This window comes from Somniosus microcephalus, chromosome 19 (assembly GCF_052327205.1).
Source record: "Somniosus microcephalus isolate GS21.2 chromosome 19, FLI_Smic_1.0, whole genome shotgun sequence".
Lineage (NCBI taxonomy): Eukaryota > Metazoa > Chordata > Chondrichthyes > Squaliformes > Somniosidae > Somniosus > Somniosus microcephalus.
The window spans coordinates 26,055,973-26,080,675 of NC_141005.1; the positions used below are offsets into that span (position 1 = coordinate 26,055,973).

Below are 24,703 nucleotides of genomic sequence, written 5' to 3' on the forward strand. Positions count from 1 at the left end.
GGTGGCTCACCACCTCCTTCTCAAGGGCAGCTAGGGATGGGCAATAAATGCCGGCCTTGCCAGCGATGCCCAGATCCCATAAGTGAAATAAAAAAATGCGCGACCTGATCGAGAGCGCACGCGCAGGAGTAGATAGGGCAGAACACCGTGGAAATAATCAGAGTGAATAATTTCAGTCTTCTCTTTTAAACTTCTCAGAATCCCTTATCGGCTGTGTCAGGCCATTTTATATTTTAAAGCACTAAAATGCAGATCATTGTTTTCAGCCAGAATGTAGAGTCCTTCTTTTATCTGTCACAATACAACCGAAAACAGACGAGGGGCAAATCGAATCTGTTGTTTGCTGCATCCATGTGTCGTTGCCCCAATCTCCCCTTTGAAGTTTGTAAAAATAAACCAACAATATTCACAGTGCGGTGCAGCGCGCCCTCTGCTGTTTACAGCGGGATCTGCAGCCGGAATAGAAATGGAAACTGAACCAGATATCATAGGGAAATAGAAACTTACTGCATTATCAGCAGCTTGCAAATCAACAGCCGAAACCTCATCCAAAAAAATTATTCAGACCTGAAACCTCAGATTCTGCTCCGTCACTGCGACGTGAAAGGTGAGTTCTTCAATTTCCATAAATCTCTGCAAAACTTTCCAGAAAAATGCACAATAACATAAATAGTTTAAATATAAAAAATAACGCAGCTGGACTCGGAATTGACACAATCAAATCGATTGGAAGATTGTTTAGAACTTTTATTTAAAACTTGCAGCAAGTTTTTAGTCTTAGCTCGTCTCTGAAGGAATTTTAGCAATTTATTCAGATAGTTCTGGGCTTGATTTAATTCCAGTGAGTTATAAAACGCTATTTTTGTTTATTGGTGCAATTGGGTGAAAGGTGTTGTCTGAATTCCGCGGGGGTTACCGCCAGTCTCCCGGCGTAAGTTTGGCGCAGACCCAGTTGGGTCAGGTCCCCGCCGTTTCTGGGAGTTTCCTCAGTAAAGAGTGAGGGGGCTTCGAGCCCCTCTCGGGGGTTTGGCGACTTCTGAGTTCAGCAGCTCCCACTCCTGTGTCTCTGTCTGAGCCGCCGGTTGGGTGGCGGCTGGTGCCAATCGCCTAAATCCCGGGCGGGGGGTTTCAGAGGAAAATTACGCCGATTTGTGCCTGGGCGTAAAACAATCATTGACGCCGCCGTCCACTGCCTGCCTCCCCCGGAATGTCGGTCACGGCCCGCCGCCAGCAGGAGGAGAAGCTCCGGAAACTGGTGCGGCAGCCAGTCGGTCAGCAGGTGATTCAAGGTTTAGACTGAGACCCTTGTTCTGACTGCTGTCAGTGCTCAGTAACTGACCGGCCCTCAGATTTATTGGCTTTAATCCTTGGCCGAGATCAGCATTTCTGTCATTGTCACCACAGAAGCTGACAGCACAGAAGGAGTCCATTCAGCCCATCATGTATGTGCTAGCCCCTTTACCAGAGCAATCCAAAAACCAACCCCCCTGCTCCACTCTCTCGCTGCCCTGTATCATCATTTGCTTCAAATATTTGTGCAGCTTTTCTTTAAAAGATGCGATGTTCTCTCCTCAGAGCACTGCCTGTGGTAAAGCATTTCATGTTCCAACTGCCCTGTGCAAATAAATTTATCTTAACAAATATGAAGAAAGGCTTGGAAAAAATAGGACTACTTTTGTTAGAACTGAGAAGATTAAATTTGATTTGATAGAGACATTTTAAAATAATGAAGAGCTGGACAGAGTAGGTAGAAAGAGACGGGTTTCCAGTGAGGGGGGAGGGGTTCTCGAGCAAGGGGAGGAAAGGTTTACACAAAGGGTGGTGAGGCTGTGGAATGCAGCATTTAAGGAGAGGTGGTTGAAGGAAAGGGGAATAAAGCCACTAATGAGGTTTATAAACCATTTCTCAATCTATATTGGTTTATGTGTGTGATTTCTGTACCAAATCTCATGACATTTAAGAGTTTGTCTCCTGATTTATGAAGCGCTGAGTTTGGCAATACTGCAACCCTAGGCACAGGTAGGTGACAACTTGTGCCCACTTGCCCCGAACAAATGAGGTTACCCTCCTGTTGACCTCAGACTCCAGCAGGTTCAGTCCTAGAGCGCACCATCAGGCGTGATCCCAGTATAACTGCTGGGATTGCACCATGAGGAATTTCGGGCTTGATGTGTTCAATGTCATTGATCCTGTAGGAACCAGCAGATCTCCTATGGTTTTTGTCACTTTAGTGATCTTAGGATAATACTTACAGAAGTGCCTGCCCTAAAAGGGATGGGCCTAACCAGATAAGGCACTAATGACAGTTGCCACATTTTCCGTCATTATTGCTATAGCAACGCTGGAATGTAGTAATACCAGCATGTTATTGCCATCCAGCATTGCGAGGGCTAGCAGAGTCCTTTCACAGATTAAAATCCACTCCCTTACTGGCACTTTGTACCAAATCTAGCAGAGGCCAGACAGACACTTTCCCCTGATCTTGGAAAAATCCTAAAGGAATAAGATTTTCAATATAACTTTTAAACTTTAAATGAATCATGCAACTGCTGAGCAAGTGAAACCTGTGAAACCGTAGCCTGGGGAAATAATGATCAGAGGAGTGTCGAAGCTCAATGATGTGCCCAGATCCAGAGTTGTACAGCCTGAGTTGAAGTAACAGTTACTAAATTCTAGTTTCATTTATTTGTTTTTTCCAGAGAAATCCGTGAAGCATAAGATGGAATTTTATCACTTACCTCCTCGTAACCTGGATACATTTATTTTTAATGATCTCCAACCCGATCAGAGATTTAATCAGCAGGTGGGCGAGACCATCCACAAGATCTGCAGTTTCTTAAAGAAACAATGTTGCTGTGGTAACGGGCCCATCAAAATTATTAAAACAGTAAAGGTGAGTCCAGCAGAACTAGATGTAATATCTCCAAGTTTGCAGATGACACAAAGCTGGGTGGGCGTGCGTGTTGTGAGGAGGATGCCGAGAAACTGCAGTATGATTTGGACAGGTTGGGTGATTGGGCAGATGCATGGCAGATGCAGTATAATGTGGATAAATGCGAGGTTATCCACTTTGGTGGCAAAAACAGGAAGGCAGATTATTATCTGAACAGCAATAGATTGGGAGAAGGGGAAGTGCAATGAGACCTGGGTGTCCTTGTGCACCAGTCACTGAAGGTAAGCATGCAGGTGCAGCAGGAGTTAAGAAGGCAAATGGTATGTTGGCATTCGTAGCAAGAGGATTCGAGTACAGGAACAAGGATGTCTTGCTGCAGTTGTACAGGGCCTTGGTGAGACCACCCCTTGAGTATTGTGTGCAGTTTTGGTCGCCTTACCTGAGAAAGGATATCTTGCCATGGAGGGAGTGCAGCGAAGATTCACCAGACTGATACCTGGATGGCAGGAATGACGTATGAGGAGAGATTGGGTCAATTGGGCTTATACTCGCTGGAGTTTAGAAGAATGAGAGGGGATCTCATTGAAACTTATAAAATTCTAACAGGACTGGACAGACTAGATGCAGGAAGGATGTTCCCGATGGCGGGGGAGTCCAGAACCATGGGTCACAGTCTAAAGATAAGGGGTAAGCCATTTAGGACAGAGATGAGGAGGAATTTCTTCACCCAGAGTGGTGAACCTGTGGAATTCTCTACCACAGAAGGCAGTTGAGGCCAATTCATTAAATATATTCAGGAAGGAGTTGGATATATTTCTTAAGGCTAAAGGGATCAAGGGATATGGGGAGAAGGCAGGGACCGGGTACTGAATTTGGATGATCAGCCATGATCTCATTGAATGGCGGAGCAGGCTTGAGGGGCCGATTGGCCTACTCCTGCTCCTACCTTCTATGTTTCTATGTAGAATCAAATACTTGACAGCACGGTGGCATAGTGGTTAGCACTGTTGCCTCACAGCGCCAGAGACCCGGGTTTGAATCCGGCCTCGGGCGACTGTCTGTGTGGAGTTTGCACATTCTCCCTGTGTTTGCGTGGGTTTTCTCCGGGTGCTCCGGTTTCCTCCCACAGTCCAAAGATGTGCGGGTTAGGTTGATTGGCTATGATAAATTGACCCTTAGTGTTAGGGGGATTAAATACGTGGGGTTACAGGGATAGGGTGGGATATGTGTTGGTGTAGGGGTTACGGGGATCGGGTGGGATATGTGTCGGTGCAGGCTCGATGGGCCGAAATGGCCTCTATCTGCACTGTGGGGTTTCTGTGATTCTGTGTGAAATAGACCAGCAAAAGAGTATTTATACTGGAAAACACTATAGCACCTTTGGTGTCTCATTGAATAATTGCGCCAATATGATACTGAGCCATTCAGACCGGGCAGGTTCCAGGATCAATACCAGGCCTTTGTTGAGTTATGTAATCTCAGCTAGGGCAGCAGGGCCGCTACAACTGGTCTCAGAGCCTCGTGACTAGGGAGAGGGAGAATCATGCAAGCTTCCTTTTCAATGACCCTGATGTCACGGGGATCAATCTCAGTTAGGATACTCCCCCATTATCAAATTACCCAGTAACATCCACTGTCTAGGGTGATGAGGAATGGCCCTCGAGCGAGGTTCCAGAGTGGTTTCGGTGGCCTTGGGACATGAATTAATACCTTCAGTAGAACAGGGAAGAAAAATTGGGTTGTGGGGGTGGAATAAAGGAAAAGAAAGGAAACAAAGACAGAGATGATATCTGTGCCAGAAAGTTCAAACTGAATTTTTATGTTATGCTGAAGGTGAATATGGAAACAATTCTCCCCCAAGTCACTTTAAACTGCACTCTTTAACTTCCAACTGCCGAGCCTTTGTCACGATACCCCTGAAGCTTTTGATTTGCTCAACGACATCCTCACCACCACTTTCAATGCCTTCATCTCCAGTAAATCTTCACTGACTCCCATCTCACTTGTTCCCCCGACTATGGCCCCCATCTTTGCTCTCTCATCCAAGGGACACAAGCTGTCATGTACCTGCTGTCCATCTATCACCTGATCTGACTGGACCACATCAAGCTCTACGGGGCCTCGCTGCCCATTGTAAAAATTGCCCACTATTCTAGGATCATCCTGGAGGGTAAAGATAATCCCAGGCTCCTTCTCTCCACTGCCAACTGTCTCTTTAATTGCCTTTCCCAGACCCCTCCTCACCAGCGAGAGTGATAAGATGGATTTTGTTGTCACCACAATTCAGCTGCCTCTGCTGCTTCGCCTCTTCCCATTGCCCACCAGGCCAAACATTCCCCCAGTTCTCCTCCTCCCGATCACTGAAACCCTGTTTCTCTCTGGTTTATCCTCATCTTCCCCATGCCCTTTCCCAGCTCATATTGTCCATGGGACCTACCTCCTGCTCTCGACTCCATTCCTCCTGGCCCTCTAACTTCCCTTCAATGTCCCTATACTTAATGGCATTGTAAATGGTTCCCTCTCCTCAGGCACTGTACACTCCACTTTCAAAATTGCTGCCATCACCCTCTCCTCAGAAAAAACCCCCACCCCTCATCCATCTGTCCTTAAACTACCACCCCATCTTGCAGTGGGGGCCTCAAACAGCCATTTGGACCCTTATTTGTTTATGCAAAGGGCCTAACGCCCGTTTCAGGCGTGGGCACTGTACCCCAACATTTTCTGGACCGTACCAATATTCCGGCTTGTAATGAGCGTGCGGTTCTTGCTTACTATAATGAAGGCTTAAGAGGCTGCTTAGTGCATGAAGAACAGGCGCTGCACGGACAGATTTCTAACCCATTGTCTTTGGCTGTCTCTGCAAATTCAGGGTCCTTGTGGCTAACTTTATCCTTCCCCTTGGCAGCTCCCTTAGGCTGAACCAGACTGTTTCGATCCCAAGCTGAATTCCTGACCCATATTCCCTCATGCCTGTTCCGCCATTCAATTAAATCATGGCTGATCTGTATCTCAACTCCTTTGATTCATATCCCTCGATACCCTGACCAAACTAAAATCTATCAATTTCAGTCTTGAAAATGTCACTTGACCCAGCATCTACAGCCTTCTGGAGGAGAGAAGTCCAGGGCCTAGAAATTGAGTGGGCTTTGCGCCCATTTTGCGGCGCTAGAGGTCATTGCGCTGGACTTACAGCTGGTTCAGAAATTCCCTGGGGCCCTACCATCGGCGGTAGACCGGTTGCGCTGCGCCGGCACCGATGACGTCATCGGTGTGCGCAGCGTCCCGGTTGCCATGGTGACGGGCCCCAGCGCCGAAATTGAGTTGCGGCCGCCTCGCCCGTGGCAGCCGCAACTAAGACTCTGGCAACCGAGTCTTACAGGAGTTTGCGCCGGCGCATTAAGGTCGCGCGGCGGCCGGCCGCTTTCCCGCCGGCCGCCTGCCCGCACCTCCCTCCCCGGACTCCTCCACCACCCCCCCCCCCCCCTGCGGAACAGATGCTTCTGGGCTGCGAGCCCGGCACTTCCCCGAGGTGCCGGGCTCATTTTTGTGAAGATTTTATCGGCCAGCGGGCGGGTGCAGGCAGCTCCTCCTTAACTGAAGGAGGTGGCCTGCACTTCCCGAGCCTGCCGCACCGCATCGGGCGCCGCAGCGCCGGAATAGCGCCGCAATGCGGCAGGTAGCGCCCATTTTCAGGCGCAAACACCCTTCAGTAGCGCCGGCAGCCGTTTGGGCGCGGCGCTACTGAATTTTTGGCGCGCGCAGGGGGACTTAGCGCCGGCGCTAACTTTCCGGCGCTAAAGCCCTGGCGCCCAGATTTCTACTTCCCTTTATGTGAAGAACTGCTTCCTGGTTTCATTCCTAAATGACCTAGCTCTAATTTTAAGACTATACCCCCCTTGTTCTGGGATATAGTTTCTCTCTATCTACCCTGTCGAATCCCTTTATCATTTGAAATATCTTGAGGAGGCAGAGAGAAAGCAGGGAACTATAGGCCAGTTAGCCAGATATTAGTAGTAGGGGAAATGCTGGAATCTATTATAAGGGACGTGGTAACAGAGCACTTAGAAAATCATAATATGAGTGGCTGAGTCAGCATGGATTTATGAAAGGGAAATCATGTTTGACAAATCTGTTCGAGCTTTTTCAGGTTGTAACTAGCAGAATAGATATGGGGGAACCAGTGGATGTAGCGTATTTGGATATTCAGAAGGCATTCGATAAGGTGCCACACAAGAGGTTATTACAGAAAATTAGGGCTCATGGGATTGGGGATAATATACTAGCATGGATTGAGGATTGGTTAACGGACAGAAAACAGAGAGTAGGAAAAAATGGGTCATTTTTGGATTGGCAGGCTGTAACTAGTGGGGCACCGCAAGGATCAGTGCATGGGCCTCAGCTATTCACAATCTATATCAATGTCTTTGATGAGGGGACTGAGTGTAATATATCCAAGTTTACTGATGTTACAAAGGTGGGAAGGTAAGCTGTGAGAAAGACACAAAGCCCAGGATCTCACCTGAGGAGGCACGTTGGGAGCGGGACTGCTGGTTTCCGGGTTCTAGACTCGCCCCCAGCGACGTCTGATGACCTGATGCTATTTTCCCCTGATTGGCCTTGTTAAGCCCGCCCTGCGGCTTGCCAGCGAATTAGGGAAAGCCGGTGTCAGATGATGTCAGTGCATGACGCTTCATCTACCGGTTTTGTTAAAGTGACAGGCACCATAATTTTTTTGACAGATGAATTATCAGTGTTTGACAGCTTTGAGGTGCTGTCAAACACTGACAATCACTGTCCAAAGGTGAGCCCTTGCACCCAGGCTCACCAACGACCCTCTCCTTAGGAGAAAACAGATGGCAGCTGCATGTGAGATTGCCGGTCAGATGAGGCTTCACAGAAACATCAAATCTTGTCACCTGCAGATACATATAAACAGAATTAAAATATTTCTCCCTACAGTCTCTCACCTGTCATACTTACCTGCGCACCATTGCACCCATCACGCTACCTCAGCAGCTGTCATTTGCACACTTACACTGCAGCAGACCCACAGCTCGCCTCGCTGACCCTGGCAGGGTTTCCCGCCGTCAGGAAGGCCGCATCAGCAGACTGAAAATGGGGAAATGCCTCTTAACTGCCTGTTAACCACCTGTTAACAGGCAGTTAATTGGCTTTAGTCCCCTCCCCGCCGCTAGGAGATGGGTCCTTGTGCAAGTCAGGGACCCGCCTCCCGGGAAGATGGTTCGGAACCCACTCCCAATTTTTCCCATTTTCCCAGCAGTCCCGCCTCCAAACCCGCCTCCTCTAATGGCTGGGAAAATCCAGCCCAAAGAGTCTGCAAAGGGATATAGACAGTGGGCAAGAACATGCAGATGGAATATAATGTGGAGAAATGTGCGGTTAACCACTTTGGTAGGAGAAATAGAAAATCAGAATATTTTTTAAATGGTGAGAGGCTGGGAAATGTTGGTGTTCAGAGGACCTAGGTGTCCTTGTACATGAATCACAGTAAGTTAACTTGCAGGTACAGCAAGCAATTAGGAAAGCAAATGGTATGTTAGCCTTTATTACAAAGAGATTAGAATATAAGAGTAAAGAAGTTTTACTACAATTATGTAGGGCCTTATGGAGTGCTGTGTACCTAAGGAAGGATAGACTTGCCTTAGAGGGAGTGTAACAAAGGTTCACTAGACTGATTCCTCGGATGTGGTGATTATCCTATGAGGAGAGATTGAGTAGACTAGGCCTATATTCCCTAGAGTTTAGAAGAATGAGCGATGATCTCATTGAAACATATAAAATTCTTCAAGGGCTTGACAGGGTAGATGCAGGGAGGATGTTTCCCCTGGCTGGGAAGCCTAGAATCAGGGGTCACAGTCTCAGAATAAGGGGTTGGTCATTTAGGACTGAGATGAGGAGAAATGTCTTCACTCAGAGGGTGGTGAATCTTTGGAATTCTCTACCCCAGAGGGCTGTGGATGCTCAGTCGTTGAGTATATTCAAGACAGAGATCGATAGATTTTTGGATACTAAGGGACTCAAGGGATATGAAGATAGTGCGGGAAGATAGGGCTGAGGTAGAAGATCAGCCATGATCGTATTGAATGGCGGAGCAGGTTCGAAGGGTCGAATGGCCTACTTCTTCTCCTATTTCTTATGCTCCTATCTAGATCATCCCTCAACCTTCTAATCTCAATGGAATACAAAGCAAGTATCAGAATTTAAGCCACAATTTCACCCTTCTGCATTTCTCCTCTGTGTTATTGGATTTGGCAAAAGTTGGCAATACTGGGCATAAGCAAGGACGTTATGATGAACGTTTATAAAACACTGGTTTGGCCTCAACTGAAGTATTGTGTCTAATTCTGGGCACTGCACTTTAGGAAAGATGTGAAGGCCTTAGAGAGGGTGCAGAAGAGATTTGCAAGAATGGTTCCATAATATGAGGGACTTCAGTTACATGGAAAGACTGGAGAAGCTGGGGTTGTACTCCTTAGAGCAGCGAAGGTTGAGAGGAGATTTGATAGAGGTGTTCAAAATCACGAGGAGTCCAGACAGAGTAGATAGAGAGAAACTGTTCCCGTTAGCGGAAGGGTCGAGAACCAGAGGACACAGATTTAAGGTGATTAGCAGAAGAACCACAGGCGACAGGAGGAAAAGCTTTTTTACGCAGCAAGTGCTTAGGATCTGGAATGCACTGCCTGAAAGGGTGGTGGAGGCAGATTCAATCGTGGTTTTCAAAAGGGAATTCAATAAGTACCTGAAGGGAAAAATTTGCAGGGCTACGGGTAAAGTGCGGGGGAGTGGGCCTAGCTGAGGTGCTCTTGTAGAGAGCCAGCATGGGCTTGATGGCCCGAATGGCGGTGCTGTAAGCATTCTATGATTCTATGAAGTGATGATAAGAAGCCTATAAGGTTAACATTGAATTTAGGCCTGAGCTGATGATTTGAGATTCAGTGCTGATTTGAGTGGTAATGCATTTTCCTAATCATTTATTTAAAAGGTTGTGCTGCTATTTCACTTTTGTTTTCAGGGTGGCTCCTCTGGGAAAGGAACAGCTTTAAAAAATGGCTCGGATGCAGATCTGGTTGTCTTTGTCAGTGACTTCAAAAGTTTTAGAGATCAGAAGCAAAATCGGGGTGAAATTTTGAAGATAATTCGTGATATGCTGCAGCAATGCCAGCAATGCATCGCATTCGAGATCATCATGTCAAAACCCAAAATAATTACCTTGTCGTCTGGCTTACCGTTTTCTCCTCGTTCCCTGAACTTCCAGTTCAGATCCACAGAGCTGTCTGATTCTATTGCGGTTGATGTTCTGCCAGCATTTGATGCTTTAGGTATGAGGTTTTGAATGTAAATGGTTGGGTGGAAAATGTGGTAAATTAGATATATTTGAAGGAGTTCTTATTGTGTGGACCAACAGCAGAAACCCATCCATTCAGCTGCCTCTGCTGTTTCTCCCTCCACACCCCACCCCCTTGCCCACCAAGCCAAACCTTCCCCAGGTCTGTCCCGCCATAGTTCTTGATCTTGACTACTCCATCCCCCTCCAACGTCTCTCCTCCATTGGCCAGCTTGGTGAGACGCCAGGTTTCACTCTTATCTATCCAAGTGTAGCCAGGACATCTCTAGAAATGGAATCCATTGTTGGCCCCTCCTTTTCCTTAGCACAGGGCTGGATGGCCACTAGAGGTGCATCGTAGGCAACCACCTGTCCCAGGCTCCAGGAATTCTGGTTTCAGGCTTCCAGATGCGGGGAAGTGGGTGTCAAGCCCTCCGCGGAAACACTCAACAGCCGCGTACATGGGCCGCATTATTCAAAGAAGAATATACCTACTGCAAGTCTTTTCAAGGATAGAAGCGGAGACCACAATTGGGGTCCAAGCCAGGAAAGTAGCCTAGGTCCTCATGGGGGTCTCTACCTCTGCCCTTTAAGAGATGCACTGGGTCCCCAGAAGGCTGGGGTGCAGGTGCAATCCCTGCCCAGGCCCCCCTGTTTCCCTTGCATCAATTGGCCTTGTCGGGGCAAGTGCAGGCTCTTTGCCCCTCAGGAGAGACCCGTGAAAATTCCAAGCGATTGTGCATTTCCAGCATTTTCTGTTTTTATTTCAGATTTTCAGCATTTTATAGATACTTTTCTTTTTACCTCTAGCCCTTCCAAAATGGTGTTCCATCAATCACTAGCAATTTGTGTTGTGTTAAACTGTCCAGTACCTGAACAGTAAGATTTCACCTTTTCAATGTCCTGAAGGTCAACTTACAAGGACCTGCCCGAATGCCCAGGTGTACGTAGACCTGATTGAAACTGAAGGGACTGAAGGAGAATTCTCAACGTGCTTCACCGAACTTCAGAGGAACTTTGTAAAGTGTCGCCCAGTTAAACTTAAAGGCCTCATCCGCCTTGTGAAGCACTGGTACAACGTGGTAGGTTTAGGCTAAATATGCCTGTGCTTCAGGCTCCAACATTCAACTACTGTTGAAATTGCTTTATCATATGAACAACAAACTTGTGAACGTGTTTCTCTGTTATCTTAACAAAGGCACCAACCATTTAAAATAAACAGGTTGACACCTTTGTTAAAATAGCATAGGACTTGTTTCTGCCTAATATTCTACAATATGATTTCAACCTATATGATTCTTGAAGCCTAACCAGTTGATCCAGCCCTGACATGGTGCTATAGAGATTCCGCCTCTATGGTTTCCAGCCAATAGTTTCCCACACATTCATTTTAATTGATGGAAAAGCATAAGCTGGTCAATTTCTACCCAGTGTCTCCAAGTTCTCTAGTTGACCAGTAAGGGCTCTTTCAGACTGACCTTACTTACTTACCATCGGGGTTCCTAAATCAGTAGACAGTGCTACCATGTTAATGTAGCGATATAATGTTAAGGTCATTAGGTTGCACAGTCAGTCATCAACCTGTTCTTCTAGGTTTGTTGGCCTGGTTCTAATCTAGCCCAGACTTAATGGAATAAGAAATAAGAGAGGAAGGAAAAGAGGGCTAAAAATCAGTAGTTTGTGCCTGTTTTTTCAGATGTAAAAGGGTCACAACAATGACAGGTTTAGCAGTGGGTATCCTGCACCCAGTCTGTGTGAGCATTTGGGCCACTGTTAATTTAGTCGGTCCGCTCTTCTACACATCCCGGGTGGTCGCCTAAGCTAGGTGTTCGACCCCCTGCATATGTTAATGAGGAGCCTACCGTCTGTTTAAGGACCGCTCTGGGAAATTGATTACCGGTGAACAGAGCAGGAGGCAGGCCTCCTCGGGAATCTCCTGCACAGTGGATGCCACCAACAGGTGACTTGTTTAAAATAACAATGTTGCAGAACCAGGAGGAGTCAGACACTTTCAGGCTGGCCCCGGGACTCCCAGTTTGTGCGCGGAGTGCGATTTAAAAAAAAAAAAAAAAATGTCTGGCACTGTCAGTTTCTGCATAATCGTATAATCGTTCAAAAAAGGGTGTAAAGATAATCCCAGCAACTACAGGCCAGTCAGTTTAACCTCGGTAATGGGGAAGCTTTTAGAAACGATAATCCGGGACAAAATTAACAGTCACTTGGACAAGAGTGGATTAATTAAGGAAAGCCAGCACGGATTTGTTAAAGGCAAATTGGGTTTAACTAATTGATTGCGTCTTTTGATGAGCTAACAGCGAGGGTTGATGAGGGCAATGCGGTTGATGTGCTGTACATGGATTTCCAAAAGGCGTTTGATAAAGTGCCACATAATAGGCTTGCCAGCAAAGTTGAAGCCCGTGGAATAAAAGGGACAGTGGCAGCATGAATACGAACTTGGCTAAGTGACAGGAAACAGAGAGCAGTGGTGAACGGTTGATCTTTGTACTGGAGGAAGTTACACAGTGGTGTTCTCCAGGGGTCGGTACTAGGACCACTGCTTTTCTTGATTATATATTAATGACTTAGACTTGGGAGTACAGGGGCATAATTTCAACATTTGCAGAGTATAGTGAACAGTGAGGAGGATAGTGATAGTCTTCAAGTAGACATAGACAATCTGGTGGAATGGGCGGACACCTGGCAGATGAAATTTAACGCAGAAAATTGCAAAATGATACATTTTGGTAGGAAGAACGAGGAGAGGCAATATAAACTAAAGGGTACAATTCTAAAGGGGGTGCATGAACAGAAATACCTAGGATATATGTACACAAATTGTTGAAGGTGGCAGGGCAGGTTCAGAAAGTGGTTAAAAAAGCATATGGGATACTGGGCTTCATAAATACCTGTAAAGGCATAGGGCTGGATTTTGCCAGCCCTGAGGAGGTGGGTTTGGAGGCGGGACTGCTGGAAAAATCAAAAAGAATGGGAGTGGGTCCCGAACCCGCTTCCAACCCGCCTCCAACCAATCTTCCCGGGTGTCGGGTCCCTGATTTGCGCAGGGACCCGACTCCTAGCGGCGGGAAGAGGATTATAGCCACTTAACTGCCTGTTAACAGGTACAGGAAACTCTTGTTTAAACGGCACCTAAATAGCTGGAATTCTCTATTAACCGGCAAAATTCTCACTCCGAAAACAACACCTCAATAACCGACAATGTTGCCGAGTCCGAGTCCGAGTCTCCCGCGGTGGCCGAGTTAGCCAGTGGGGGTAATTCTCCAAACTGCCACTACTCGGCTTCTTGACGCTGTCTGAGGTCGGAACACCCCAATACCCCTGTAACAGGAGTCTGACTCTCCCGTGCTGCCGGTAGTCTCTTCTGATCCGCCATTTTACAGGAGTACTGTGTGTCTCCCATGCTGCTGGTAGTCATTGCATTGCATTACCCTCAACTGGCAGTACTGTACTTAATCAAGCATCTTCCATCATCCATTTAACACAATATTCTGTAGGCGAGTACCCAATTACTGTATACTGTACATTTCTTGATTTTTTAAATTTTTCTTTGTTAAAAATAACCTCGGTAGATAACCCTCTCCGTCATCTGGAATTTTTGATCAACCAGCAACATGCCAGTCCCGTCGGTGCCGGATACCAAAGAGTTTCCTGTAGTTAACAGGCAGTTAAGAGGCTTTTTCTAATTTTTAGACTTTTGCTGTGGCTTCTCAATGTTGGGGAACCCCGCCAGGATAAGTGAGGTGTGCTGTGGGTCTGTTATAATGTTTGTGTATAGATGACAGCTGCAGAAGTGGTGTGAAGAATGCAATGGGACACTGGTGAGTATCAGAGGTAAGGAAATGTTGGGAAAGTCATTTATAATGTGTTTAGATTTTTCTGTAGGTGACAAGCTTTGAAGTGTTTGTGTGGCCTCACCTCAATGGGAGAAGTGGCAGATTGCTCCTGTACCCTCACCTACAGCTGCCATCTGTTTTATCCTAAGCAGAGAGTCATTGGAGAGCCTAGGTGCAAGGGCTCACCTTTGTACAGTGATTGTCAGTGTTTGACAACACCTCAATGCTGTCAAACACTGTCAAATCATCTGTCAAAAATAGAAAACCGGCAGATGAAGCGTCATCAACTGACGTCATCTGACACCGGCTTTCCCTTAATTGGCCAGCAAGCCCACAGGGCGGGCTTAACAGGGCCAATCAGGGAAGATAGCGTCTGTGCGTCGGACGTCACTGGAGGTGGGACTAGAACCCAGAAGGCAGCAATCACGCCCCCAATTCATCTTGGTGAGTAAAATCCAGCCCATAGAGTACAAAAGCAAGGAAGTTATGATGAACCTTAAGAAAACACTGGTTCGGCCTCAACTGGAGTACTGTGTCCAATTCTGGGCACCGCACTTTAGGAAGGATGTGAAGTCCTTAGAGAGGGTGCAGAAAAGATTTACGAGAATGATTCCAGGGATGAGGGACTTCAGTTACGTGGCTAGACTGGAGAAGCTGGGGTTGTTCTTGTTAGAGCAGAGAAGGTTGAGAGGAGATCTGATAGAGGTATTCAAAATCATGAGGGGTCTAGACAGAGTAGATAGAGAGAAACTGTTCCCATTGGCAGAAGGGTCGAGAACCAGAGGCCACAGATTCAAGGTGATTGGCAAAAGAACCAAAGGCGACATGAGGAAAAACTTTTTTACGCAGCGAGTGGTTATGATCTGGAATGCACTGCCTGAAAGGGTGGTGGAGGCAGATTCAATCGTGGCTTTCGAAAGGGAATTGGGTAAGTACCTGAGGGGAAAAAATTTGCAGGGCTACGGGGAAAGGGCGGGGGAGTGGGACTAGCTGAATTGCTCTTGCAGAGAGCCGGCACGGGCTCGACAAGCCGAATGGGCTCCTTCTGTGCTGTAACCTTTATTTGATTCTGTGATTCTATTTGGCCCAGTCACTGGTTTTGACATGTAGCCAGTCCTGAGCTCCAAACATTTGGATGTAGCAGGGGATGTTTGGATGTAGCAGGGGATGTTTGGATGTAGCAGGGGATGTTTTAAGGTTGGGCCAGAGGGAAGGAAGCTTTGTCTTTCACCCAACCTATATTATAGCTGCTTGGGATGTGCTTGATCGGATAGTTCAGCTGGAGGATCACTCTGCACGTAACCCATGCTGTACCTACTCTGAGGAGTGCTTGGTGTTAACACTTGATGCCAAAAGTGGAAATGGTTCTATTCCCATCCTCATCTTGATAAGTACGAAGATTTATGCAAAAAGTGTCGGCACTAAAGGCTAAACTTTGTAAAGCGAGGCTGTAGATGCAGAGTCTCCCTCAACAGAAGTGTAGATCAAAGAATCGGGCATAAAGATCAATGCGACCAATTTGTGATTTTCCAGCCATGGCCTCTGCACTCAATTCACAGAATGATACAGCACAGAAGGAGGCCATTCGGCCCATTATGTCTGTGCCGGCTCTTTGAAAGAGCAATCCAATTAGTCCCACTCCCCTGCTCTTTCCCCACAGCCCTGCAAACCTTTCCTTTTCAAGTATATATCCGATTTCCTTTTGAAAGTTACGATTGAATCTTCTTTCACTGCCCTTACAGGCAGTGCATTCCAGATCATCATAACTCGCTGCGTAATAGAACTTCTCCTCATCTCCCCGCTGGTTCTTTTGCCAGTTATCTTAAGGCTGACCCTTTGGTTACTGATCCTTCTGCCAGTGGAAACAGTTTTTCTGTATTTACTCTTTAAAAAAAAACACAAACACAAAAATGTTTTCTTCAATTTGTACTCCATTCAACCGAGACTCTGCACTGGAAGCCTTGCCTGGCAACGTTTACTTTTAAGTGCTTCGAACGAGAAAGTGCAAGGATCACAGGCCTATGCGTTGACTTATTTTTATCCAACAGTATGTTCACCCGTACAAACATCAACTAAAACGTGGAGAGTTCCTCCCACCAAAGTACGCCCTGGAGCTGCTGATCATCTACGCATGGGAGAGCGCTGAGGGGGGAGAGAATTTCAACACCGCCGAAGGATTTTGCACAGTCATGGAATTGATTGTCAAATACAAAGAGCTGTGGATGTTCTGGACCGACAACTACAACTTCGACTGTGTCCCTGTTGGCAATTTCCTGAAAAATAAACTCCGACAACCAAGGTAAGTTGGACTTTTTTTTACAGTATTTTTCTTGATGGGGAACCATAGAATGATAGAGCACAGAAGGAGGCCATTCTGCCCATCATGCCTGTGCCAGCTCTTTGGAAGAGCTATCCTATTAATCCCACTCCCTTGCCCTTTTCCGATAGCCCTGCTAATTTTTCCCCTTGCAGTATTTATCCAATTCTCTTTGCAAGTTATTACTGAATCGTATTGAGTCATTCAGATGCAAATTAGATAGATTTCTTTTGAAAATATAACATTTTGGGATGCAATATATGAGTAATTTGAGGCATAACATGTGGTAAGTGTAGCATGTTTGGGAGGAATAGGTGACTTTGGGGTTATGGTTCCCAAAGCTCTCCACCAATGGGGTTTTCCTCGCCTCATGTCTGGGTCTGTTGTCGAGTAATTGATCGAGATCGATTGCTGTGATTAGTCAACAACTCCATTATCATTGTATCTTGCGACTACCAGGATGGTTTATCGTCTAGGAATTCCAATCTTCCTATGTAACTAATAACACATTAATGCAAATATTTTAGTCACTAGTTCTTGCTCTACTAGTAACTACTTATACATATACCTATTTATCTTAGCGGTACCTCCAAACATCTCCATATATGGACTGTATGGTTAATAGTAACTCATTGTTATTGCTCTCACTTCCCCATGTAGCACTTGATCCTATGATAACTGATCTAAGTATAGTTAATTCAATGCTGGTGGATTTCCTGTGGTGCTGTACACTGTAGTTTGGGAGATATGGTTATTTTATAATGACAGGTGTGTTATACCATGTAATACATAATCTATTATAATATAGTTTAACTCCTTTGGCGTTGCTCACAGACAGAAAAAATGTCCTTCTTGTAACTGCTCTCTACTTCTTTCCCACTCCAATTCTTGTGTGAGTCTGTCTTTATCTTCCACCGTTTTGTGCTCACACACACACACACACTGTTCTCATTGGGATGTCTACCTCTCTGTTCAATTCTTTCATTGGTTCCCCCATTATTTTTTTCTGTCAGTCTCTCCTCCCTCTGTCTCTGTTTCTGAACTGATGCACTTTAGTGTTTTTCTCTTGCTGTTTTTACAGCCCAGGGTACTTAGGAAGATGGGAGACAACAGGTATTGGAGTCAATGGGAAGGACAATTGGGCGGGGTGTTTAACAGTCTTGCGCCTCTGCCGAAGTTGAATTTTATCTCCAGTGTGTTTTTCATGGTGGAATTATGTTCCTGCCTTTATAAAACAGCACATCCTGAGGCTTAATGTGAGCAGTGCCACGGGACATCAGCCGGGAAATGGTTAAATATCCAAATATAACTTCAATACATAGAATCGGATTGTGGGTCAGGAGGGAAATAATTAAATAAATGGATGTGTCTTGAATAAATGGAATCTGGCTTCAGAGACAAAATAGACAATCCAAAAATTTGGGGCAAATGGCATCACTGGGCACCCTGGGCACCTCTCAACAGCTTCCTCAAGCATGGTGTCAGTAGAGGCCCGAGAGGTAAAAAGGGAAGGGGAAGAAAAAAGGAGACATTTACTTAAGTGGGATAGTTTGGTTCAAATGTTTCATTTCGACAACTTATCAGAGCTGGTTATATAATGTCTCTTCTACTGTGTATGCCTCACTGAATCACAAATTGTTTACTGAGGAGTCTTAAAAATGTGCCTGAAAGATAAATCCCCGGAGTTTTGTGTGGTCCAAAGAAGGAGTACATGAAAATACATCTTTTGACTGGTGATTCTTGTGTTGGTTTGAACATTTAGGCCAATGATTCTCGACCCTGCAGACCCAACGGGAAACGTTGCCGGAAATGCTCGATGGGACCTAGTTGCAAGAGAGGCCGAAAATTGTTTAGAGCAGAACTGTTTGTGGAACGTCATCCCCTGGGATGTTAAGGTAAAATATCACAGGAAGCACATGGTGTAGTACCAAAATACTGGAATTTGCTAAGAGGGAACACCTAGAGGGATATACACGATTTATATCAGACAACAATTGTACTCAGTGGGCACTTGATGAGGAAGGGACAGATTACAAGGTAATCCGATCAAAGGGTTCATAAACCGCAAAGACATTTTGTTAGATCACCTGACCCTCAATTTTGGATTATTTTCTGTAATCCTCATTTAGTTTATGATTGCCTTCGGTCCCTGCCACAAAGTCCATTCCCTAGCCATCGACACCATCCCTCTCCCTGGCCACTGTCTGAAGCTGAACCAGACCATTTGCAACCTTGGCCTCCTATTTGACCCTGAGATGAGCTTCTGACCCCATATCCGCTCCATCACAGGGCCTCCGACCACCTCCCCAGGCCTCCGATCCCCACCATGAGGCCCCCCCCACCCCACCGATGATGCTGAGGCCGGCCCCAATTCTCTCTCTCCCCACCCCCCCCCCCCCACCACCCCCGCCAATCCTCGATCTCCCCGACCACCATCCACCCATCTCCGCTCCTCCCCACCCATCGCCGATCATTCCCTGCCGATACCCGATCCTCCCCTGCCGATCCCCGATCCTCCCGCAATCCCTCCCCCGGACCGACCACTTGCTCCCACTCTGCCTCTACAGGCCTACCCGCCCGCAGGAAGCCAGCCTCTCAACCTGGCTGTGGGCAGGAATCTGAGGCCTCACATGCAAATCGGGCCCCGCTGTTAAAGTTGGCAGGGCCTGTGGGAATCACGGCCTCCCAGGTTTCCCAGCCTCCTCGGAGGCCCCCCGCCCCCAACCCGCCTACCTGGAGAAAATTCCGGCCATAGAATGATACAGCACAGAAAGGCTATTCGGCCCATCGTGCCTGTGCTGGCTGTTTGGTGGAGCTATCCAACCAGTCCCACTCCCCTGCTCTTTCCCCATAGTCCTGTAATTGTTCTCCCTTCAACTATTTATCCAATTCTCCTTTGAATGTTTCTATTGACTCTGCTTCCACCAGCCTTTCAGGCAGCGCACTCCAGATCACAACAACTCGCTGTGTAAAAGAAAATGTTTCCTCCTGTCGCCTCTGGTTCGTTTGCCAATCACCTTAAATCTGTGTCCTCTGGTTACTGACCCTTCTGATACTGGAAACAGTTTCTCCTTATTTACTCTATCAAAACCCTTCATGATTTTGAACACCTCTATCAAATCTCCTCTTAACCTTCTCTGCCCTAAGGAGAACAAACCCAGCTTCTCCAGTCTCTCCACATAACTGAAGTCCCTCATCCCTGGTACCATTTTAGTAAATCTCTTCTGCACCCTCTCTAAGGCCTGTGCTGTGGTAAAGTCCCATAGGCCTTGGCAGCCCTCTGGTACCTCAAACAAGTGGCCAGTCTTCATGTGTGAATCGTGACAATGAGTGGCAGTCGTCGATTCGATTGGGAGGAGGGTGGGTTTACAACTGAGCCCAAACATCTCCTCCTGTGATGTCCACATGTGTGCACTTCTAGTAGGGGGTCACAGATTGCGATCGGGAGTGGTAACCATGACGGATACATTTTCTCCCCTGCATAACCCATGGACACTGAGGCAAATTACAGCAACCCTACTGCTATACTAGCTCTGACTGGCTCAAGCAACATGGACCAAAGAGTGAATCTGATTGGCTCACTAACATAGCACAAACAATATTTACTCAATGAGCCATCAGAGGCACTTTGTGGGCTTTTTCGTGTTCTATGATTTCTTACGTTCTCATGATCCAGAGTATGAGTGTCACAAATTCAGAACTGGCATAGTTATCTTCTTGGGTCAGTGGTGTCAGTCGCTCCTTGAAGTGGCCTGTGTGCCTACTCTTTTATAGAAGTTGACTCCCGCTGCCGTACATCTACTTGTACAGTAGTGAGACCCAGGAGGGTAACGAAGAAACTACCCTGTGATTTGGGCCAGATTTCCGTGTCTTACTCACATGTACTCCTTCAATCTTTCTGGAGGCAGACCAAGTTAGCATAGGGTGAGGTGAAGTTTAGTCTGAATCACACGCTACTTTATTGCACAGTAGGTGAAACACACAGAGCAATGAGATTTATGAGAATCACTTGATACAATTGGTATAACTTCTGTTTGTAGACTGTTACAACATTAAAGAATACTTAAGCACTAGCCCACTCTGGTGGTTTGTTTAACTTAACTTAATAGCACAATCTCGCTGTACTCTGCCCTACTACCTAGGACAGCAGGTTTCTCTTACTCAACGGCTTCTTGGTGTCAATGTTCTGACTTTTAAGAGCCTCTCTCACAGCCCTGACGGAGATCAGAAAAGGTGGAAGTATCCTTCTGAATAGTCAGATGAATTGTCCATTATTTTGGTCTCCGAGAGAAACAAACGCCCATCTTGCAATGGGACTGTCTTGGTAAGCTAACCCCCATTAGGCAATCATTTACTAAAAACTACATCCTAGCGTAGCTTGTGTCCAAGTTCATCTTGTGAAAAAACAGCCAAAGAATCCCATACTGTAGTAACTTAGATTCCTCTATCAAGAGCAGCAAAATCAGAAGTCAATGTTAAATGTCTGAACCAGCGATGTTTTTGTTTAATATATTGGTGGATTTCCTGTGGCATTGCTCACTTGGGTCACCGATACGCTCTGTAATTTTTTTAAAAATTCACTTATGGGATCTGGGTGTCACTGGCAAGGCCAGCATTTATTGCCCATCCCTAGTTGCCCTTCAGAAGGTGGTGGTGAGCTGCCTTCTTGAACCGCTGCAGTCTGTGTGGTGAAGGTACTCCCACAGTGCTGTTAGAGAGGGAGTTCCAGGATTTTGACCCAGTGACGATGAAGGATCGGCGATATACTTGGAGGGGAATTTGGAGGTGCTGGTGTTCCCATGCGCCTGCTGCTCTTGTCCTTCTAGGTGGAAAAGGCCGCGGGTTTGCGAGGTGCTGCCGAAGAAGCCTTGGCGAGTTGCTGCAGTGCATCTTGTAGATGGTACACACTGCAGCCACGGTACGCCGGTGATGGAGGGAGTGAATGTTTAAGGTGGTGGATGGGGTGCCAATGAAATGGGCTGCTTTGTCCTGGATGATGTCGAGCTTCTTGAGTGTTGTTGCAGCTGCACTCAGCCAGGCAAGTGGAGAGTATTCCATCACACTCTTTACATGAGCCTTGTAGATGGTGGAAAGGCTTTGGGGAGTCAGGAGGTGAGACACTCGACAGAGAATACCCAGCCTCTGACCTGCTCTTGTTGCCACAGTATTTATGTGGCTGGTCCAGTTAAGTTTCTGGTCAATGGTATCCCCCAGGCTGTTGATGGTGGGGGATTCGGCGATGGTAATGCCGTTGAATATCAAGGGGAGGTGGTTAGACTCTCGCTTGTTGGAGATAGTCATTGCCTGGCACTTGTGTGGCACGAATGTTACCTGCCACTTATCAGCCCAGGCCTGAATGTCGTCCAGGTCTTGTTGCATGCGGGCATTGACTGCTTCATTATCTGAGGAGTTATGAATGGTGCTAAACACTGTGCAGTCATCAGCGAACATCCCCATTTCTGACATTATGTTGGATGGAAGGTCATTGATGAAGCAGCTGAAGATGGTTGGGCCTAGGACACTGCCTGAGGAACTCCTGCAGCGATGTCCTGGGGCTGTGATGATTGACCTTCAGTCACCACAACCATCTTCCTTTGTGCTAGGTATGACTCCAGCCAGTGGAGTGTTTTCCCCCTGATTCCCATTGACTTCAGTTTACTAGGGCTCCTTGATGCCACACTCGGTGAAATGCTGCTTTGATGTCAAGGGCAGCCACTCTCACCTCACCTCTGAAATTCAGCTCCTTCGTCCATGTTTGGACCAAGGCTGTAATGAGGTCGGGAGCCAAGTCGTCTTGGCGGAACCCAAATTGGGCATCAGTGAGCAGGTTATTGGTGAGTAAGTGCCACTTGATAGCATTGTCGATGACACCTTCCATCACTTTGCTGATGATTGAGAGTAGACTGATGGGGCGGTAATTGGCCGGGTTGGATTTGTCCGTACTGTCATTAGGGCCACTGAATTACAATAACTGTATAGGGCGCTACTGGCATGTCGGGAAAACTGGCAAAGGAAAACATTCTTAAAAGTTTGAGTTTTTTTTAATTGGTAAACTTTTCTCAATTTGTCGTTCTGATTGTTTGCAGCCAAAAAGATGTAGATTGTTTTGAATGAGTTGATAGATTCAAGTTCTGCTGTGCTTTATTGGTAGATTCTGGTTGCACTTCTTAGCTACTGAGTTGCGAGTTCTTAAATCAAATTCGACCAAATCAAAAAGTCTGGTGTCAATATAGGAACCAATCAAAAAAAGTGCTAAACCGAAATTTAATACAGGAAGTATGACATGACAAACAGGAAGCAGTGGTATTATAGTTTGTTTTAAATTTTGGATAGATATCAGGGTAGGCTCAGTGACCCTGCACTCCCAGCAGGGGGCCACATTCAAAGCGAGCATGGTTCAGAGGTCGGGTTATGGCGCTCTCACACTGACCATCAGGCCTGTGCTCCTTTCGAGCTTGGCTTCCCACCAACACGGAAGCACTGAATGTACCATAGAGTACAGTGCGATTAGTGATGTATCTTGTACAAAACCTGCGTCCCCTTGTTTATTTTACAATATTTTCTGTTTGTCCTTTTCAGCCCGTGAAAGGTGTTCTGGTTTCTGTGAAGCCCGTGGACATTTGTTTATCCATCAACCCTTTCTTCCCCATTCAAAATATCAAGCAAGAAGTCAAGAATCAGACCAGTATCCCAGTGCTCAATTTTTACTTGGAGTGGAATGACCGGATGCTGGATGAAGATAGAACGCTATCTGATTACAGAATTTTCGATGATGTTACCATCTACCTGAAAGCGCAACCCACCTGCTGCATCTTACAGTAACAAAAAAAAGCCCTGAGGAATCTAGCTGAGTATTGGAGAGCCTGTCAAAATGCCAACCAGAGACAGCAAACCAATGCTTCAGAACAGTGTTACAAACCTTTTGGCAAGGAACACAATCCCAACCAAGGGGAGGAATTTTATCAATGGGGGCGCTTTGGGGGCGGGACTGCTGCTTGTCGGGTTTCATATGCTGTATGCTTGTGACCTCTGACTTCTACTTCAATCAAAGAATGATTTGTTTATTCATTTGTTAGTGCTGATTTAAACTGTATTTACTCCTGGTGTGACCTTTCAGATTCACATTAATAAATTCACAATTTGGATACAACAGTATTTTGTGGAATAACAACAGAAAATGCTGGAAAAACTCAGCAAGTCAGGCAACATCCGTGGAGAGAAATTTGAGTTGACGTTTCGGGTTTGACCCTTCTTCGAAACTGGAGAGAAAAGGAACTAGATCGAAGGCAGGGCTGCGATCGGACAAAAGAATAAAAGAACCAAAAGAAGTAAAAGAGATTAGAAGCTAGACGAGATGGTAATAGGCTGTGATTAGGTGTAAAGTGTACTGGCAGGGTAAAAGATAGCTGTCAGGTGTGAGAGAGAAACAAAAGGAAAGGGGGGGGGGAAGGAAAGGAGTGGAAAAATATAAGTGAAAATGAAATAGGGGCCGAGGTTATGATCTGAAATTGTTGAACTCAATATTGAGACCGGAAGGCTGCAGAGTGCCTAATCGGAAGATGAGGTGCTGTTCCTCGAGTTTACGTTGAGCTTCCGTGGAACAGTACAAGAGGCCAAGGACGGTGAGGTCCGAGTGGGAATGGAGCGGTGAATTGAAATGACAGGCGACCGGAAGCTCGGGGTCACCCTTACGGACTGAACGGAGGTGTTCCGCAAAGCGGTCACCCAATCTGCGTTTGGTCTCCCCAATGTAGAGGAGACCGCATCGTGAGCAGCGAATACAGTATACTAGATTGCGAGAAGTACAAGTAAATCGCTGTTTCACCTGGAAGGGGTGTTTGGGGCCCTGGGGAGGGGGGAGGTATAGGGGCAGGTGTTACATCTCCTCCGCTTGCACGGGAAGGTGCCAGGCGAAGGGGAAGGGCTGTTTGGGGTGATAGAGGAGTGGACTAGGGTGTCTCGGAGAGAGCGGTCCCTGCGGAATGCTGAAAGGGGAGGGGAGGGGAAGATACGTTTGGTGGTGGGATCACTTTGGAGGTAGCGGAAATGCCGGAGGATGATCCGTTGAATGTGGAGGCTGGTGGGGTGAAAGGTGAGGACAAGGGGAACCCTATCGTGGTTCCGGGAGGGAGGGGCAGGGGTGAGGGCAGAGGTGCGGGAGATAGAACTGACACGTGTTTCATTGTTTTTAATATTTGTACTGGGTGCTGAACAACACAACAGTTTGTAATGGTCACTAATGGTGTGTAACCTGTTATTATATGACTTGACTATTATTGCATCATCTTGTCCTTTTT

At 46.6% G+C, this 24,703-nt stretch overlaps 1 protein-coding gene across 1 annotated transcript; it reads left to right on the forward strand.

Moving 5' to 3' along the window:
• The first annotated feature begins 483 nt into the window (after positions 1 to 483).
• LOC147104234 (2'-5'-oligoadenylate synthase 1-like) lies at positions 484 to 23,830 on the forward strand. The gene is made up of 7 exons (XM_085961425.1): positions 484 to 607; positions 2,700 to 2,893; positions 9,927 to 10,233; positions 11,148 to 11,320; positions 16,138 to 16,388; positions 18,169 to 18,301; positions 22,986 to 23,830. The coding sequence occupies exons 2-7, from the start codon at positions 2,720 to 2,722 to the stop codon at positions 23,226 to 23,228; spliced, it is 1,281 nt and encodes a 426-aa protein (XP_085817551.1). The 5' UTR covers positions 484 to 607; positions 2,700 to 2,719; the 3' UTR covers positions 23,229 to 23,830.
• Positions 23,831 to 24,703: the final 873 nt, after the last annotated feature.

Bases quoted from the DNA above. Each gene is read 5' to 3' on its own strand.
- LOC147104234 (XM_085961425.1), top strand. From the start codon at position 2,720: ATGGAATTTTATCACTTACCTCCTCGTAACCTGGATACATTTATTTTT. The intron at 2,894-9,926 runs GTGAGTCCAGCA...TTTTGTTTTCAG, and splicing joins AAATTATTAAAACAGTAAAG to GGTGGCTCCTCTGGGAAAGG. The intron at 10,234-11,147 runs GTATGAGGTTTT...AATGTCCTGAAG, and splicing joins GCCAGCATTTGATGCTTTAG to GTCAACTTACAAGGACCTGC.